The following is a 20240-nucleotide window of genomic DNA, read 5'->3' as shown; positions in this document are numbered from 1 at the left end:
ATGTTGGGACTAACAGAAGTTTTGCACGAAAGATTTGTAACCTAGTATATAAAGGCTGTTCTGAGCAGTAAGGTGTGTCTTCTTCCTTTGGCACTAGCCAAGAAAGAGCACCCGCTCAGCTGACCGAGAATAAAAGCTTGGTCCCGTCTTCCTGTCTTCCGTGCTCCTTGGGTAATTGACTAGCTCCAGGGGGAATCTTGAATTCCTTTTGCAGATAAGTTGGATCTGTTTAACATCTTTCTCCTAGGTATTTTGCCTACGTGCATCTAAGAAGGGTTACATACGTGTAAAGATTAACTGGGATGATACTGGGATGATACGCAGAGGATTGCCATAAGCAAAGAGTTAGCAAATTCCTTTTGCTCTACACACACACACACACCCCAAAAGGCTTAGAAACCAGAAGAGTCTAGCACTCTGTGAGTGAGAACTGAAATTTCCTTTCCATGAGAAATTCTGCAATTTCAAAATTTATTTTCACTCCAAATTGGAATTATTTTTTGTAACTGAAATTTCTTGCAAAACAGCATTTTTAAAACATGGTTTAGGTCAATCAAAATGTTTCATCTGATAAAATCTAAATGTTTTCTCCTGATTTGGACATTAAAAATTTAAAATGAAAAACTTCAAAATGAAAAATTGAAATGTTCCATTCCACTCACTTTGACAAACTTTCAGTTAGAAAAAAAAAACCAAAGGCAGTGTTTCAATGGCATTAAAATGGGACATTTGACTGCAAAGCGGATGTGAGCGACATGCTCATGTTCTGTCTGTGCCGGGGACAGTGGAAGGCACATGCAAGTCAAATGATGGAGGCTGGACTAGGCTGTGTCTGTTCAGTCAGAGGAATCCATCCCTCAATCTCAGACCTATTAATGATCAGTGGGGTCGTCTTGTCCTTGGTGTAGAAGAAGGGAAAAATTTCCTCCGTGAAAGAGGTGGTGAAAGTGTAGAGATGGGCCAAGGACTCAGCATTGTAAAAGGCCACCCGCCCTTCCGTGCAGTCCAGGTAAATCCCAACCCTGTGAAGCCTCTCGTTGCAGTACACAAGGGCCGGGGAGGTGTTGAGAGCCCAGTATTTGCCCATGTGCATCTCGACAGTCCAGAACCCATGCTCAGGTGTGAGTCTGAGATGTCCCTTCCTCTTCACTGACTTCCTGGCCACTCCCACAGCCCAGCAGCCAGCATCCCACACCTCCACTTCCCAGTAATATCTGCCAAATGAGAACCCTTCATTGGCCAGGACGCAAGGAACTGTGTCGAATCTCGTAGCAGTTGAGCAGGTCCTTCCGCTCATCTCCAAGACGCACACTCCTCCTGTCACTGGACAGGACAAGCTGAGGGTTGGCTGTTTTAGGATTCAGAGTCACCTCCACTGGAAAGAGAGAAAAAGAATGTGTGATTAGACAGATAGATAGATTGATTAGATTAGATTAGATGATAAAGGGAGTGTGTGCAACTGGGTTGGGGAAAGAGAAGAAATCAGATTATTGCAAGAAGAGAAACATTACTTAAAGAAAATATAAGATGTCCCTATCTACTCCTGCTAGATGTATATCACATACTGAGTTTTTCAGTTTTCTGAGCTGGGGAACTGGCTGGCTCAAGGGATGTGGGGAATGGGACATGGGCCCTTTCCTTTCTAGAGGCTGCCAGCTCTGCACAGGTTCCAGGGAGAGGGGATGTGATGTTATCTGATTAAAATATGACCATGTAGATCATTGTTGCTACCACTAATATATAATTGCAACAAATCTTATAAAGTATATCAAGTAAAGTGTCTATGGAAAGGATATGATTTGCTGAATATGGCTGTGCTATTTGTATGCATGTATCATTTTTGTATTTGAAGTTATGAGTATTGCCCTATACCTGGATTTCAAATGTTTGCTTCGGGTAGCACCCATCAGCACATTGTGAAAGAACTATTCAAGTTGAATGGCCCATTAAAGAATACTTAACTCAGAATGGAAGACATCTATCTACACGTAATGGACTTTCCTGCTACGAATAAGTGAAATCATGTGACTCCAAACACCATCTTGTCACCTGTAATTTTCCACAGTGAGAACAATGGGTTTCCCTTCACTTGAGAGAAGCTATAAAAGGCGCTGGAAACGTCTCCATTTTGCCTCCTTTCTGCTCAAACCTCTGGTCTATGGACTTATATTAATGGGAGCATTCTAACCAAAGGACTGAGGACCTTCCAATGATTTGGAAGCAATCAGAGACTTAACAAGACAGCAGTTTATTCCATCAGTGCTACAAGCCTGAACCAAGAACTTTGCAATTATTGTATGTATTTGATTCCTTTAGCCAATTTTAACTCTCAGCTTTCTTTCTTTCTTTTTATAAATAAACCTTTAGATTTTAGATACTAAAGGATTGGCAACAGCATGATTACTGGGTAAGATCTGAACTGTATATTGACCTGGGTGTGTGGCTGGTCCTTTGGGATCAAAAGAACCTTTTGTTTGATGAAATTGGCTTTAAACAACCACTCATCATTAAGTCTAGTGTTTACGTGTTGAATCCAGGGCTGGAATGCCTAAGGAGACTGCCTTTCTGATTTCTTGTTATCTAGTGTGGTGAGACAGAAGTTTACTTTTGTTGCTAGTTTGGTATATCTTATGGGAGAATAACCACCAGATTTGGGGTATGGTTGCCCTATTGCTTAACAATTTGTCGTGAATTTGGGTCAATTGTGACCCACAGAGGTATGGTGACAGGGGACTATGGGGCTCAGGGGGGTAGGGACACAGGGAATTTCCCCTCCAGGGCCTGCTAGCTGTGATCTGGCCCCAGAGTGGGGGCATTGGCTGACTTTGGGGTTGATGGGATACAGGACCTTTCCTCTGAGGTGTCAGTTCCAGCGTGGAGGAGCTGGCAGTGACTTGAAGCCATTCCCATTGACAGCTTTAGCGGCATGGGTGAGACAAGCAGGTGGATAAGAACATAAGAATGGCTATACTGGGTCAGACCAATGGTCCATCAAGCCCAGTATCGTGTCTTCATCAGCGGCCAATGCCAGGTGCTGCAGAGGGATATGAACAGAACAGGAAATCATCAAGTGATCCATCCCCTATTGCCCATTCCTAGCTTCTGGCACTCAGAGGTTAGGGACGCCGTCCTTGCCCATTCTGGCTAACAGCCACTGATGGACCTGTCCTCCATGAACTTATCTAGTTCTTTTTTGAACCGTTATAGTCTTGGCCTTCACAACAACCTCTGGCAAAGAGTTCCACAAGTTATGTGAAGTACTTCCTTATGTTTGTTGTAAACCTGCTGCCTATTAATTTCATGGGGTGATCCCTGGCTCTTGTGTTATGTGAAGGGGTAAATAACACTTCCTTATTCAATTTCTCCACACTATTCTTTTTCCCAAAACTCTATCATATCCCCCCTTAATGTGACTCAGTCCTTTTTTCCGGATCTGACTCTTAGTTCTTTTTCCATTGGGTCCCAGAAGCCAAACTGTCCTGTAACCCTCTCACGCATCCTGAAGGTTGAACCAAGGTGGGACGTCATGAGGGAAGCTCACCCTGACACTGCCCATGCCCCACATTTTGTGTGGACTAAGGCCTAGTCCCCGGGACTGTGGGTGAAGGGGCCTTTCCCCACCATTCAGCTGACATTGGAAACGTGATGTGATTGCTGGGGTACAGCATGCCATATGGATCCATCTCCCTGCATCTCCTTCCACAGAGACCCTTGATGGTGCAGCCTGTAGCCCTGTGATTCTCTTTGGGCCAGGTCCACAGTTGGTGCAAATCACCACAGCTAGCAACATCCAGCCGATTTACACCAGACCTGCAGGACCTCGCCCCACTTGCTGTCATGCATAGACCTAGCCAGAGAGGCGAGAGGAAAGGGAATGAGATTCGCTCCTGCTTCACCTCTGTAACCCATCATCTGTATCCTCTGGACGCTGTTCAGCAGGGGCAGCCGGCAGTCACACAGCTCTGGCGACTGTGAGCGGGGCTTCGAGGACTTCTCACTGTCAGACCTGCAACCCACCAAGAGAGGCGTAGTTAGAGATCACTGAGCCACAGGACACTAGGAGAGTGATGTAAAGCATACCAAGCCACTGGGCTCCCATGGTTTCCCTTGGAACAATCATCATGAATGTTGCTATCCAGCCTGAATGGGCCTTTGTCCAGCCTCAGGCCTCGGCTACTCTACAAAGTTAGGATGGTGTTAACTGCCTTACATCAACCCATTTGTGCATGTATCTACACTTAAATGTGTTCCCCACTGGCGTAAGCACCCCATTAAGCCAGCACAGTAACACCAGCTTCCCAAGTGGTGTTGATCTATGGTCGATATATGGAGGCTGATGCAGTAGAAATGTAGACACTGTGTTACCTATGTTCACCCTAACAGTCCTCCAGCAACCATCCCAGAATGCCGCATACTCATCGCTCTGGTTACAATGGTGAACTCCACTGCCCAAATGTCACACAGTCCGGAAGCCCCCCACCACCTTTAAACCCCCTCAAATTTTTTCAATGCCTTTTCTTGATTGTCCAGCTTGGTGAGCCCACCTAGCAGCTCTCCAGAGTTTCTGTCTGCTTTTCATTTTCATTCTGTAGAGTTAGTCAAGGAGGCCACATGTAGCAGTTTGTGTATGCAAGGATGTCCCTTGAATCTTCCTGAGAGATCTCAATGAAATGTCCATGGAGGTTTATAGGGATGGCAGCCTAATTTCTGCCTCCATTGTAGGACACTTTCCCAAATCAGTTGGTGATAACTTTGGCAGGCACCATTGCCGTAAACTGGCTAGCAACAGATGTACCTGCGTGACTTTGAGGCGCCAGCAGCAGAAGCTGTGCTCCCTGTGCCTTTGTAACCCTAAGGAGTAGATATCAGGTTAAACCACCAACAACAACTGCAAAAAATGGTGCCAGTATTCAATGCCACTGCCCTAATTTCATAGTTTCATGCAACTGAGCAATTTCCTCCTCGTTTCCATCACCCTGGTGGGTCATACTCATGACATCTGATGCAGTGAGTGCGCTGTGCACGAGCACACCAAAGCAGAAGTCTTTATAAGCTTGTCTTGTGTAACACTTTAGGGGAGCAAGGAAAGGCGGCAGTTCTGAATGTTTGGTTTCACTTTCCGTTCCTACTATACTGGCAATGGTATCTCTGTGTGTTTTATCTGCAGCTGCTACCATTGTGGCCTTGAGGGGTTCCCCCTCCACATGTGTGGAACAATTGACCAGATAAGGAGGAGAAAAAGGAGAATGTGGGAGGATACGTTCTGTGAGATCCTGCAAGCTGGTGCTGCACCAGACCTTGAAGAGAGGGCCTCCAGGGTGAACACTGCAGACTGTATGGAGAAGGAAAAAGAGGACAGGAGAAGCACCAGCACAATGGGGCTACTTTGTCAGCAAACACAGATGCTGTAGACTCTTGTGGACCTCCAGCTCCAACAGTCCTGGGCTCGACTCCCATTGCAGTCTGTGGAGAACTGCAGCATAGCACCTCCCTACAAGCCCCCTCACCATTTCTCATAGCCAGCATGCCTGTCTCTACCACTCCGTGCTGGGGAAAGTGTGAACAACCAGAGCTGACCTGTGAGAGCCATCGTTGATGTAGCTACAATGGACATCAGTGTTTCTTCCTCTGGTTTATTTATTATGGCTCCCTAATTTTTTTAAGTTAAAATGTATTTACTGTTAAGTTTTTCAGATTGAGTGTTGGGAGCTGTTTTCGTTGGTGAATAAAACTCTTTTGTTTTGAAAGCGATTCCTAGTTTACTACACATGATGTATAATGCCTGCTGGCAGGGAAAGTGGTGATTTGTGCACTGCACTGACAACCTAGCGAGAACGTGCACAGGAATAAAAATTTGGCCACTTTTGGAGGGCCACTTTCTCTGCCTCCCTCCACACCCCGCGGCCGGAGGAGCTGGCTCCCCCTGCCCCCTGCAGCCGGAGGAGCTGGATCTCCATTTCCCCCGTGGCTAGAGGAGCTGCCTCTCCCTGCCATGGCCCTGGGGCCGGTGGAGCTGGCTCTCCCTCCTCACCCTCCGCAGCGCCAGGAGCTCACTTTCCCCCAGCATCCAGAGGAGCTAGATCTCCCTCTGTGCCCCTGGCTCCAGAGGAGTTCTCTGCCCCCACTGATTGTGGGGGCCTGTGGCCCTGTTTGGCCCCCATTGTGCATGCCCCTGCAACCCAGTGGATCAATGCAGTCATCACAAATGTACAGCAAGCACTCCAATGTTAATAGCTTCACTAGTAGTGAGATGTGCCCAGATGTGCAGCAAGCACCACCCAGTTCCTAACAGGCCCCCAAACTGCAGTGCTAGGTTGAGCACAGTCCACCACAGCCCCTTACCGTGGCTCACTGTTAAAGTGCCCTTTCAAAGCCTCCCCAAGCCGTATAGAGCCTCGCTGAGCTTGTCTGATAGCCCTTGTGTCTGACTGTTCAAACTCAGCAGACAGCCCCTCCACCGCCACCCCTGCAGTAACATTTCCCCTTTGCTTCCCAGATATTATGCAGGACACAACAGGAAGCTATAACCATTGGGATATTTTCGCACTGAGATCCAGTCTGGTGAGTAAACAATGCCAGCGCCCTCTCAATCTACTAAAGCACATTCACCTGTCATTCTGCACCTGCTGAGCCAGTAGCTGAATCTTTCCTTGGTGCTGTCGAGGTGACCCGTGTTCAGCTTCATGAATCAGGGAAGCTAGGGGTAGGCTAGGACCCCAGGATCAATACTGGCATTTGAACATTAGCAATGGTAATCCGCTGATCAGAAAAAAAGGTCCCTGCTTGTAGCTTTCTGAACAGTCCTGTGCTCTTAAAGATGTGAGTGTCAAGCGCTTTCCATGACCAGCCAACACTGATGTAGGTGAAGCATCCCTGGTGATCTACCAGCACTTTCATGACCACGGAAAAGTAGTCCTTTCTGTTGGTGTACTCTGTGGAAAGGTGATCTGAGGGCAAAATAGGGTCTGTTGCTCCACTGCAGCTTGGGAACCCCTTAGCTGCAGATCCATCCACTAAGTCCTGCATGTTGCCAAGAGTCACAGTCCTGCATAGCAGGAGACAATTAATGGCCCTGCACATTTGAATGACAGTGGCCCCCACAGTGGATTTTCCCACTCCAAAATGACTTCTCACTGACCAGTAGCAAACCGGCTTTGCAAGTTTCCACAGTGTGATTGCCACTCATTTCTCCATTGTCAGTGCATTTCTCCATTGTCAGTGCAGCTCTCAGTTTGGTGTCTCTATGCTGGAGTGCTGTGCCAAGCTCAGCACATAGATCCAGAAATGTGGCCTTACTGTGACACTCTGTACCTCAAAATAGCACCATGGAACCTCCGTATTCTCCACTGTGATATGATTATGATATGTTTTGTACAATGCATGCCTTGTGAGGTATCAGTTAGAAAGTCTTGATTTGTTGAACATCAATATCCTATTGGGTTGTATGCACTATCATTGTATGTGACGTTATAAATTATTGCTGTGTGTGTGTTACTGAAATATGAGGTAAATGGGAAATTCCCACAGCTAGCCTTTCAGTGGCAACAAAGGAGTGACTGACAACAGAGATTTACATCAGGACCAGCCAGACATGTGTTGATGGCCCATCAAGAAGAATCCACTGTCCTAGAGATCCCTCAGAGAGGGCACATACACAATGGGGACTACCTAACCCCCATGTCACAGCAAGGAGAGAATGTATAAATGAGGGTTGACGACATCACCACTTGGCATCTCTCCTCCCCCATCTCAACGTCTGGAAGATCATCTGGAAGACAAAGACTTTGAACTGGGCAGACTGGTCCCAGGCTGAGGAGGAAATTCAGCCTGTGTATTAAGAACTGTAACCTGTCTGCAACATCCAGTGGGGTAAGAAAAGCTGTTTGATTCAACTCTTGCTTAGTCTGTTAAAGTGTAGAATTTAGATTATGATTCTGTATTTTGTTTCTTGCACTGTCCAAAGGAGTCTTGAGCGGCATAAGACAGTACATTACTGGGATGCAAGGCTGGGGAGATTTGCTGGTGTTTCTCTATAGAGTTCATGAGTAGTTTCGAGAGCATTCATGCAACTTAGCCGGGTTGCGTCTTCACATATTGATGACTGAGTGATTACAGCACCTGGAGAGATGTACTGCATGGCATTGTGTGAGACAGCCCAGGCTGGAGTGTTAAGAGGGCACAGTGGTACCACAGGTTCAGGTTGTATCCCTGGGATCCCATCACACATGCATTGGAAAGTTCTGCAGCCATTTCTCATTGTCCCAAACCTGTATTATAATGCAATCCCAGCAGTCAATGCTTGTTTCTTGGGCCCTGAAGCTGTGCTCCACCCTCTGAAGCTGCTCCATGAACTCCAGCAACAACCTTGAGTTAGTTCTTGTTATGTCCCACAGCAAACTGACCAACAGGAAATCATTATGTTCCTTGCGGTTCTTCTTGCAGTTCTACAAATAGCAGAAGATCATGTGTCCTGTGCTTGCAACGCTCATGATAATAGTGCACAGCTGTGCAGGCTCCATACTTCTGTGGGAGATGGCAGTCAGTGGCAAGTCTCTTGTTTGTTTATTGGGAAATTGAAAATAGGTGCAAAACTTATGGGATAGAGATGATAGTATGTGATGGAGAACATTGCATTATGGGAAGTTGACCACTTGCTCTCAGTCACTCATGTACAATTCACTTCTGCCTCACCATGCATTGCCAAAACTATCCAAAACAGTGCACTGGATGGTGGCACATGACACACTGGGATACTTACACATGGTGCACTGTGTTATCGACACAAGCACCGCTGGTGAGTACGAGCACTGCCAGGCAAGGAGCCTAGTATGCACATACACAAGTGATGTACTAACTGTGGCAGCTATATACCGACATAACTTGTGTCAGCAAAACTTTGTAATGTAGACATGCCTCAGACCAGAGGTGATGTGGGGAGGGGGCATGGGGGGTCATGTGCCCCCAGAGATTGCTCAGTCATATGGTGTGGCTGGGCCCCCTCCTTGCGGAGCAGCTGAGCCAGTGAGCTGTGAGCTGTGCTGGGCAGGGGGACTCAGCTGCTTTAACTCTACCAGGAGAGGCAAGAAAAAAGCTGGGAGCTGCAGGGAGGGGCTGCTGCTTTCTGGGATTGGGGAGCCACTGCTTTCTGGGGGCAGGGGTAGGGGCATGACTCAGCTGTTCCAGGGTTGTGCCCCCTATTATCAGCAGGCACGCATCATCTCTGCCTCAGCCTTTCACTTCTCTGGGGACACCTGGAGAACTCCTCTCCTGCATAGGTGCTCTCCAGGTACATATACGGTCATCATTCCCCACCTCCTACCCCCATATACCCAGACACACAGGCATGCACACAGGGCCAGATGCCCAGCTGGTGTAAATCAGAGTCACTGCATTGGAATCATTGAACCCTCACTTTGGGTTCGGGGACAGAATAGGCCCACTGCTCCTTCTGCATGTCGTAAGAGGCGACTAAAAGGGTGCTGCCTGGAGACGGATGGGCTCTGCCAGGTTAGAAATTTGCTCAAGACAAATGATGAGCAAGTCAACAATGTCCATAACGGGTTGATCACAGCCCAGGTTAATAATGACCGCGCCATCCATCTCCCATCAGGGCAGACGCGACAAGTATGCTACTGGTGTAACCCCAACAAAGAGTATCCAGGGAAGAGATAACATCACCATAGCCGCATGGAATGTAAGGACATTGAGACAAATAGGGAGGTTGAAAGAACACATGTACGAAATGGAACAATACACCTGGCACCTTCTAAGAATCTCTGAGGTCAGATGGAAGAACTTTGGAGAGGTACTAACGGAAGAAGGCCATATATTCTATTATAGTGGAGAGGACAAACATGTCAACGGCATAGGATTTCTTGTGCACAAGATATCAAGAATTCAGTATTAAGATGCTGCCCAATATCCAGCAGGCTTGTTTCCATCCATCTAAAGGCAGTACCATTTAATATCAAAGTGGTACAAGTCTACGCCCCTACAACAGACTATGACGATGAGTAAATTGAAGATTTTTACAATCAGTTCCAAGACATCATTGATAAGGTACACAAGAAAGATATCCTGATTGTACAAGGAGATTGGAATGCTAAAGTGGGTACTGACACACAGGCATATTGGCAAGATTATTGTGGCCCTTTCTGTAATGTGGTAACCAATGAGAGAGGACTGAGACTTTTGGAGTTTGCTAGCTATAATAATCTGGTTCTTGCAAACACATTAGGAGAACATAAAGTACCCAGACAAGACAATCAACATGGCACACACCTAATGGTCTACCTCACAGCCAGATCAACTACATAATGGTGCAAAACCGATTTTGTTCTGGGATTAACCGGGCTAAAACAAGGAGCTTTCCCAGTGCTGATATTGGAAGTGATCACGACCTTGTGATGCTACATTTTTGGCTGCAGCTAAGGAAAATTCTCTAGGGACACCTGGAGAACTCCTCTCCTGCATAGGTGCTCTCCAGGTACATATACGGTCATCATTCCCCACCCTGTACCCCCATATACCCAGACACACAGGCATGCACACAGGGCCTAAGGAAGACTGAGAGGGGACATGATAGCAGTTTTCAGGTATCTAAAACGGTGTCATCAGGAGGAGGGAGAAAACTTGTTCACCTTAGCCTCTAATGATAGAACAAGAAGCAATGGGCTTAAACTGCAGCAAGGGAGATTTAGTTGGGACAGTTAGGAAAAAGTTCCTAACTGTCAGGGTAGTAACACTAATAATTGCCTAGGGAGGTTGTGGATCTCCATCTCGGAGAATATTTCAGTAGGTTAGATAAATGTCTATCAGGGCTGCTCTAGACCAGTATTTTGGTCCTGCCCATGAGGGCAGGGACTGGATCAATGACTCTCGAGGTCCGCTTCCGAGTCGCTTAGAGTTCTACTGATTAAGGAAAAAAATTGTCAGGCCAAGTTCACAAACCAAGTTTGACTAGGAGAAAGCTCAGAGCTGAAACACTTCAGAGTAAATTCCAAGCAATGATTAGTGGAAAATATGCCTGCTGCTGCTCTAGAGCAGGGGTCTCAAAACACGGTCTGCGGGCCACATGCAGCCATGGATTATCCTGTGGCCTGCCAAGGCGCAACTCGTACCAGCAGCAGCTCCCCTCACCCCCTGCCCTTCCCTTTCTCCCCTGTCCTCCCCTTGTCCCCCAAGAGCACTGTGACCCTGCTTCTCTGCCTCCTCCCAGCACTTCCCACTGCCACATAGCTGTTTGGACGGTGCTTAGACTTTGTGGTCAGAGCGGAGTGGGGAGAGGCAGGACACAGTGCACTCAGGAGAGGGAGGGGCGATAAGAGGCGGCGGCTGAGCAGGGATTTGGGGAAGGGTTGAGAATGGGCAGGGAGGGGGTAGGAAGTGCGGGGCAGGGGTGGGGCCTCATGGAATGGGGGAGAGTGGGGGCAGGGAAAGTAGGGGGGGAGCTTGAACCAAAGTAATTCTAAAAGTAAATGCATGGTTTGTCATTTGAGTGCAGTGCATTACTGAGTGTTTATATTTTATTTAAAACCCCTCTTCGCATTACAGTTTTAAAAAACTTAATACATTGACTTCTAATAGCAGACTATATTACTCTTCATTTTTTTCATTTTTGACTACACTTTTGTATCGTTGTATGAAAAGGTTTCCGTGATGCGGCCCTCGGGCCAATGTACTAGTCCTCACGTGTCCCTCGTGGTGATTTGACTTTGAGATCCCTGCTCTAGAGGAAGACGTAGAAACAACGACCTACAATTTCAGTGCTGTAATGAATGAGGCAGCAATGGACATCCTTGGGAAACATCGTAAGAAGACAAAACCATGGTCGCAAATGAAAAACTACAAATGTGTGACGTTAGAAGAGAACTTAAGAGAGATAAGAACAGCACTGAGGGAGCTGATAAATACAGAGCAATTGGCAGAAATATCAAGAAAGAAATGAAGGTAGACAAGGAGATATGGATTGAGAAACAATGCTGTAAAATTTAAGAGTGTATTAATAATAAAAATAGCAAAAGAGCCTTGCAGGTTGTAAAAGATCCGATGACGGAAAGATGGACCAAAGCTAATGCAATTCAAGACAAAGAAGGGAACAGTCTTACAGAAGAAAGGGACATCATCAATAGGTGGATAAACTACTGCTCTGAGCTATACAATCACCAGACAAATGGAGATCCTAGTGTCTTAGACAGCCCAGATTCAACAGAGGAGGACAGCTTTCCAATACTACATGAGGAAGTGGAGACAGCTGTGAAATCACTCAAGAATGGAAAGGCTACAGGTATTGACAACATCCCAGCTGTAAATGATGAAATTCAGAGGAGAAACAGCAATAGATATACTTACCAAGATCTGCAACAAGATCTGGCAGACTGGTGAGTGGCCTTCCACAAGGACACAGTCACTAATCATCACTCTGCCAAAGAAAGGCAATCTGCAATTGTGTCAAAATTACCGGACCATAAGCTAGGGTGACCAGATAGCAAGTGTGAACAATCAGGACAGAGGTGGGGGGTAATAGGCATCTATATAAGACAAAGCCCAGAATATCAGGACTGCTCCTATAAAATCGGGACATCTGGTCACCCTACCATAAGCTTAATTAGACATCCCAGCAAAGATATGTTGAAAGTCATATTGAACAGATTGAAGCCACAAGCAGAGAATATCATCGCTGAAGAACAGGCTGGCTTTCATGCTGGAAGAAGTACCACAGAACAGATTTTCAACCTTCGTGGTCTATGTGAGAAGTACTTACAACACCAGCAGGACATCTACCACGTCTTTGTTGACTTCAAGAAGGCGTTTGACAGAGTATGGTGCAAAACTCTCTGAGCAACCATGAAGAAGTACAATGTTGGTTGTAAGCTTATTCTTACCATTAAACAACTGTATGCCAAGGCCAGCAGTGCAGTTCTCATCAATGGCACAATAGGAGAGTGGTTTCGCACCACTGTTGGAGTCCGGCAAGGCTCCCTTCTTTCACCCATACTGTTCAACATCTACTTGGAGTGCGTAATGACCGATGCCCTAGAAGATCAGATATGCACAGTCAGCATCAGGGGGCAAACAATCTCAAATCTTTGGTTCACTGATGACATTGATGGACTGGCATGCAACAAAGATGAACTTGCCAACCTTGTGAAAAGGTTGGATGAAACCTCTGCAACATATGTCATAGAAATCAGTGCACAGAAAACCAAGCTGATAACAAACAGATGTGATGGGATCAGCTCACATATAACTGTCAGTAGACAAGAGCTGGAGACAGTGAAACAGTTCAAGTGTCTGTGGGCAATCATCATTGATGAAGGATCCAAGGCAGAAATTCAGGCAAGAACTGTGAAAACAGCAGCAGCAGTGCAAAGCTCAAGCCAATTTGGAGGAATAAGAACATCTCCCTCGAATCGAAACTGAAACTGCTGCATGCATTGGTCATTGCCATTTTTCTCTATGCATGTGAGACATGGACTCTTACGGCAGAACTAGAACAGAAAATACAGGTAGAAGAGATGAGATACTTCCGTAAAATCCTGGGCATCTCCTATTTCGATGACTTCACTAATGAAGAGGTCCGCAACATCATCATCCAATGCGCTGGGTCATATGAAGACCTCCTGATGATTGTGAAGAAGTGCAAGCTGACGTGGTATGGCCAGGTAACAAGATCATCTGGCCTATCCAAGATCATCCTCCAAGGGACAATACAGGGGAAGAGAAGAAAAGGTAGACAGAAGAAGAGATGGACTGACAATATAAAACAGTGGACAGGAATGGACTTTGTGGAGACTCAAGCACTGACACACAATCGTCAGGGGTGGAGACAATTGGTTGATTGCTCATTAATGACGGTGCCCCAACGACCAATGTTGTTATGGGAGTGATGATGATGATGATGCATTGGAATCAATGGGGCTAGACCCCCCGCTGGTGGGAATTGGCTGTAGCTCCATTGGAGTCGATGGGGTCAGATCCCCTGCTGGTGTCAATCAGGATTATGCCACTAGAGTCAATATGGCTGTGCTGATTTGCACCAGCTGAGGATTTGGCTCATTGCTTGGACCCTACCAAATTAATGGTCCGTTTTGGTCAATTTCACAGTCAAAGGATTTAAAAAATTGTAAATTTCATTATTTCAGCTATTTAAATCTGAAATTTCACAATGTTGTACTTGTAGGGGTCCTGAACTGAAAAGGAGTTGTGAGGGAGTCTCAAGGTTATTGTAGGGGGGTTACAGTACTGCTAACTTTACTTCTGTGCTGTTGCTGGTGGCGGTGCTGCCTTCAGAGCTGGGCAGCTGGAGAGCAGTGGCTGCTAGCAGGGAGCCCAGCTCTGAAGGCAAAGCTGCCGCCGGCAGCAGGGCAGAAGTAAGGATGGAATGGTATGGTATTGCCACCCTTACTTCTGCGCTGCTACCTGCAGAGCTGGGCCCTCAGTCAACAGCCGCCATTCTCCAGCCACCCAGCTCTGAAGGCAGCAGAGCAGGAATAAGAGTGGCCTGGTAGGGTATTGCTACCCTTACTTCCGTGCTGCTGCTGGTGGGCCGCTGCCTTAGGAGCTGGGCCCCGGCCAACAGTCCCTGCTCTTTAGCCCCTCAGCTCTGAAAGCAGCACAGAAGTAAGGGTGGCAATACTGCGAACCCCCTAAAATAACCTTGTGATCCCCCTGCAACTCCCTTTTGGGTCAGGACTCCCAATTTGAGAAACACTGGTCTCCCCCATGAAATCTGTGTAGTATAGGGTAAAAGCACATAAAAGACCAGATTTCACAGGGGGAGACCAGATTTCATGGTCCATGATGCATTTTTCATAGCCGTGAATTTGGTAGGGCCCTACTCATAGCTTAGAGAAGCACCTATACAATGAGATGCTATTACCTCAAGGCCTTCCTCCAAGGGCTTTCACTGGGCTCAGACACCCACAAGAAGTAGCTCTTCCAAGCTCTCCCAACACCTTGTCTGATTCATGAAAACAAGACTGGTCAATGAGCAGAGTGTAGTCCTCATTCCCAGGGGCAGGTCTCCAGATTCTGCAGCTAATGGTGCTGCCCAGAAAATTCCAAGTAGCAATGGACTGACAGTAATCCACCTCACTCAAATTTGTGATAGAAAATTGGCTGGGCATTGCTCTGTCTGCCCTGTTATACCATCATGGAGTGCTGAGACAGCACCACCTATCTCATCCCGGCATCCACAGCTCAAGAAACCCCAAAGGGCAGGAGAAGCGCCTGCATCAAGGGCTTTCAGCCAGTCAAGACTATGTCCACATGCTCACATCACATTATCAATCTATCTATCTATCTACCTCTTCCTTCCTCTGGAGCATCTGGATAGATAGATACCAAAGTGATAGATGCTTTATAAATACCAAAAATAAATAGCCAGATCTCTGGTTTATGAAGGTCATTAGGGGTTGCATGTATTATGGGATTGTTCTGTCTGAGAAGGGGAGAGTCCTTACCTGCTCAAGGTGATATTTTCATCCTGAACCAGATGAGAGAGAGAAGAAAGAAAGAAAGTCAGGTTACATTGTAGGTTTTCCTTTTCTCATGTTAAATAAAATTCTTCCCTTCCCTCTGGCCCTGCCTTTCTAATGGCTTCCAAAGCATGGGGTCAACCTGCCATGGAGAGCACCCCCTGCCCTGCTCTCTGCACCAGAGGCCCCCTGGTGCTACTCTGGGGCATTGGGGCCAGCTCTGACTGCCAAAGGAGAGTGGAATACCCCATGCTGATCTCTGTCCCTGCAACACAGGCCCCCTAGTGCCTCACTGGGGCTTTGGGGACAGCACTGACTGCGAGGCCCTCTGTTGAGCCCTCCCTGTCCACACATTGCATTAGACTCCAGGGGACGATTCTGAATAGACATTGGCAGCCCTAGAGGGAGCTGGGGGTCTCCCCAGGAGGGCTTGTCCCTTGGATCTGGGCTGTGACTCTGTGTTGCCATCTCACCTGCTGCGCTGGGTCTGGCTCCTCTTTCCTCTCTTCCCCCTCCTCCCTTGTGCCATTCATCTCCTCCATCTCCTGCAGCTTCTGAAGGATCATCTGCTGCCCATCCTGCAGGAAGTGGAGCAGGTGCTGCAAGGCAGATAGTGAGTTGTCAGCAGCGCCTGCTTGGGGGTCTCAGTGCTGCACTGGGGACACAGCTCTAGAGAGGTCCTAGGACACAGCTGAAAAACCAGGGCGTAACCAGAGCTGCCCAATCTGCTTAAAACTGGGAGTTCAGAGGCCCAAGGGCTACAGGGGAGGAACCTGGAAAGGGTCAAGGAGGAGATGGTGGATAAGCAACCAGTGTGACCTCCCAGGATGATGCTGTGGAGCAAAAGGCTAAAGTGATCCTAGGATAGGGGTGGGCAAACTTTTTGGGTGAAGGGCCACATCTGGGTGGGGAAATTGTATGCAGGACCAGGGCAGGGGGTTGGGGTGTGGAGGGAGTTCAGAGTGTGGGAGGGGGGTCAGGGCAAGGGATTGGGGTAGAGGAGGGGTGTGGAGTACAGGAGGGGGCTCAGGGCAGGGGTGCGGACTGCAGGAGGTGGCTCAGGGCAGGAGGTTGGGGTGCAGGATGGGTGCAGAGTCTGACAGGGGGTTGTGGTGCAAGGGGTGCAGGGTGCAGCAGGGAGCTCAGGGCAGGGGGTTGGGGAACAGGAGGGATGCAAGAAGTACTGCAAAATGACAGTGCTTGGATACCAGTGGGACCCAGGATCTGACCCACCCCCTAGCATGGTGCTAGGACCCAGGATCTGAGTGCTGGCTGACTCAAGTCAGAGTGATTTGTACGTGGGCAGAATGGGGGATTGCATTCAGCCCTGCATTAGAGGCCTGGCTTAGTGTGCAGTGTAGATACACCCTCATGGCCCTACAATGCCAAGTGCCTAACCCAGACAGAGATTGACCCATGAGCCCAGGTGTGCGCTATTCAGCCCTGGGGTATGCAGGGCTGCTGTCACAGAAGTCATGGAGCTGAATGTGGCTAATGGGGTGATAGGGCCACCTGCCTCTCGCATCTCTCCATCGCATGGGAGGCTCAGCACGATCTCCAGGTCCCTCTTCAGAGTCTCCAGACACTGCCTGAAACTCTCCTGGAGGGGGAGGAAAGTCTGCTTAGTGAACAAATCGATCCCACTGAGCACTGGAGGCAGAGAGAGTCCCTGGGATCTCTAGCTGGAGGTGATCTCAGCTGGGCAGAGATTCTCTCACTGTGTCTGGGAAGCACCTGGCACAGGGAGGTGCTGATCTCAGATGAGGCTTTAAGTGCTACTGTAACATGCATAACAATAAACTCTCCCATTGTTAATTTCATGCCATACCTTCTAGTTTATTCCCACCCCACAAATAACACCTCTTCCTCCTTGGTCTTCGCACCTCTCATGGGCCTTGTCCCCCTCAGATTTTTGTTCTTTTACTCTTTTCTTATTACAATCCAATCCCTGCCACACCCTGGGTTTCACAGCACTAACATTGCTGCAGACCTTATATATGCACCTCCAACCCAGGATCACGTCTGTCCTGTAATGGAGAGGTCTCAAAGGGAAAGCTGAAAGTGCAATGCAATTTGGGATAGCCTCTCAGGGCATGTCTGCGCTGCAATTAGACACCCACAGCTGGCCTGTGCCAGCTGACTTGGGCTCGGACTAAGGGGCTTCAGCCCCAGTTCTGCAACCCCCGCTCCTTGCAGGGTCCTACACTCTGTGCTGTAGGCCAAGCCGAAATGTCTACACTGTAATTAAACAACCCTGTAGCCCGAGCCAGCTTGTGTAACACTGACAGACCCTGGTCATCAGTGGGCAGGATCGAACCTGGGACTTCTGAAGCTTAGTGCACGAGCCTCTACTGCATGAGCTAAAAGACACCTGGCACTTAGATAAGGCTGTAGAGCAGGCTCATTAATCTCTCTCTAAGTGGTCTCGGTGCCACTAGATGGGACAGAACATCATACTCAGGAGGTGTGTGGGTTACACTTGCACGGGCCAGCCATGTGTTTTTAATTGCAGTGGTGACATAACCTCAGAGCTAGTCTACACTAGAAAATTAGACTGACCAAGCCTCAGGGGTGTGAAAAATCCACACCCCTGAGCAACATAGGCCATGTCTACATTACACCCAAAAGTCAGCCTATGTTAGGTTGATTTACAGCCACCACAGTAATTACCGCAGTTTTTCATGTCTACACTGCCCTCCTTCTGTCAGTGGTGCATGTCCTCACCAGGAACACTTCCACCGACCAAGGAGGGGCAGCGTGTGGGGCGGGGGGGCTGAGAACCAAGGCTCTCAGCTCCATGCAGCTCCCCACCACAAGCCCAGCTGCCCCCTGGGCTCTTGGATTCCCATTCCTGGCCATCAACATGTGAGATCAGAGCCAGGTGAGCTCAAAGTGGGGAATCCAACCTCACTTCCCCACTGTGTGCTGGGAAGGGAACCAGGACAGCAGAGCAGGGAGCTGGTATTTACACAAAGCCACAGGAGCAGCTAAGGGGAGGCTGGTCCCTGGCATTGAGGAACGATTTGAGGCCCAAGAGGAAGGAGTGGGGACCAGCACACGGTTTTGCTAGTTTCTGTTCCCAGTCTCTTTGACATGAAGTGTGAACTGAATAGAAATGGGACTGAAATGCAATCTCTGCAAAATGTACCTAGGAAACAACATAGAGGATCAGAGCAGTGGCCCATTTAGCCTGGTATCTGCCCCGACACACACCCATCCCCCTCCTTACTGTCCCAGATCAGACCCATGGGCCCATCCCGCCCTTTTTCCTGTCTCAGAGATTGGCCAATGCAGAGCATTTCAGAAGAAGGAACAAGAAACGTCACACTGCTTTATCCGTCTTTCATACTTGCCCTCTGCCTGTCTCTCCAGTCTCCACACATCTCCCCATAGCCCTTTAGCTCTCCGATCTCCATCCAGCTCTACCTAGCTAACCAAGCTACACACACAGCCCTCTGCCCTCCTGCATGATCTCTGCACAAACCCCTCTGTCTGTGTGGTTACCCACCTCCTTGCCTGTGGTTTTGGACTGCTCCCCTTACCCTGCTAACACAAGTTCAGTGCTAACTAGCCGTGAAACTCTGCACAGCCTCTCCTTTCTCAGCCCCAGCTTGTAAGTGGCTGCAGTAATGGGAAACTCCCTGAGTCTTGGGCTGATTTCACAACATGGAATGCACCAGATAGCAACCCCATCCCAGCTGCTCGGCTGGATGGGTAGTGCCCCATGGCTGCCCCATTCCAAGTGGGGGTTGGGATCATGGTGTGGGGCTGCAGGGGACCTGATGTCAGGGTATGCCTCAGGCAATTTAATCCATGCCCTCCAAGCTCAGGTGAGACCCCTCCCAATTGCCACTGGGTCCCCCTCCAGCCACCAGCCTTCCCCTGGTGATCTCAGGGCACAGAACAGCACCACCCAGCTGTGGGGGCGCTCCCTCCCTCTGGCTGCACTGAGTTCTCGCTGTTTTACCTGCTGCTCCTGGGGGTCCTTCCCCATGGTGGAGCTGGATGTGGAGCGCACATCCTGGGCCTTATCCTGGTAGGGGAACCGCTGCACGATCTCCACTATGTTGGCCAGCGACTTGTTCTGGCGGAAGCTGCGCTGTCGGAAGGACTGGCGGCACAGGGGGCACTGCCTCGGCTCCTCCTCCTCCTCCACCCTGTCCCAGTGCTGGCTGATGCAGTCCTCACAGTAGTTGTGCCCACAGTCCAGCATCACAGGCACCTCCATGTACCTGGTGCAGATGGAGCAGGTAACCTCCAACTGCAGCTCCTGCACTAGGTCGGACCCAGCCATGGTGGGAGGAGTACTAGGGGCAAGTGCACTGCTGGGATCCCTGCAGAGCTCCAGTCAGCTTCCTGGCACCCAACTCCCTGCCCCGCTGGGACCTCTGCAGCCCAGATCCCTGGCACTCAGCACCCTGTCCCGCTGGGACCACTGCAATGTAGCTCCCTGACACCCAGCACCCTGTGCCTCTGATCCCTGCAGCCCAGCACCCCGGCACCCAGCAATGTGCCCTGCTGAAATCCCTGCACCTCAGCTCCTTGGCATCCAGCTCCCTGCCTTGCTGGGATCCCCTGTAGCCCAGCTCACTGGTACCCAGCACCCTGCCGGGTCCTGTAGCCCAGCTCCCTCCCCACTGAGATTTCTGCAGCCTAACTCCCTGGTACCCGGCACCCAGGCCCACTGAGATCCCTGCAGCCCAGCCGCTGAACAGCCACACACATGCCTTGCTGCTGAGTCTGTGTTGACAGGAAGTGGGA

At 48.9% G+C, this 20240-nt stretch overlaps 1 protein-coding gene across 1 annotated transcript; it reads right to left on the bottom strand.

The window, feature by feature from the left end:
* Nucleotides 1-1132: 1132 nt before the first annotated feature.
* On the bottom strand, nt 1133-20240 carry LOC116837180 (E3 ubiquitin-protein ligase TRIM58-like). The gene is made up of 6 exons (XM_032801399.2): nt 19447-20240; nt 16996-17079; nt 15953-16078; nt 15465-15487; nt 3897-4006; nt 1133-1375 (listed from the first exon to the last, which is right to left on the bottom strand). The coding sequence occupies exons 1-6, from the start codon at nt 19771-19773 to the stop codon at nt 1233-1235; spliced, it is 813 nt and encodes a 270-aa protein (XP_032657290.1). The 5' UTR covers nt 19774-20240; the 3' UTR covers nt 1133-1232.

The sequence above is a fragment of the Chelonoidis abingdonii genome, chromosome 13 (genome assembly GCF_003597395.2).
Source record: "Chelonoidis abingdonii isolate Lonesome George chromosome 13, CheloAbing_2.0, whole genome shotgun sequence".
Lineage (NCBI taxonomy): Eukaryota > Metazoa > Chordata > Testudines > Testudinidae > Chelonoidis > Chelonoidis abingdonii.
Note: the sequence above shows the minus strand (reverse complement) of the source record. Positions and strands in the feature narration are given on the sequence as shown.

What these genes read in the sequence shown, in the direction of transcription:
- LOC116837180 (XM_032801399.2), bottom strand. Translation starts at nt 19,773, where the DNA reads ATGGCTGGGTCCGACCTAGTGCAGGAGCTGCAGTTGGAGGTTACCTGC. An exon ending in GCGATGGAGAGATGCGAGAG is followed by an intron (nt 16,079 to 16,995) that starts GCAGGTGGCCCT and finishes TCTGCCTTGCAG; the next exon opens with CACCTGCTCCACTTCCTGCA. An exon ending in GAAAATATCACCTTGAGCAG is followed by an intron (nt 4,007 to 15,464) that starts GTAAGGACTCTC and finishes GGTGGGTTGCAG; the next exon opens with GTCTGACAGTGAGAAGTCCT.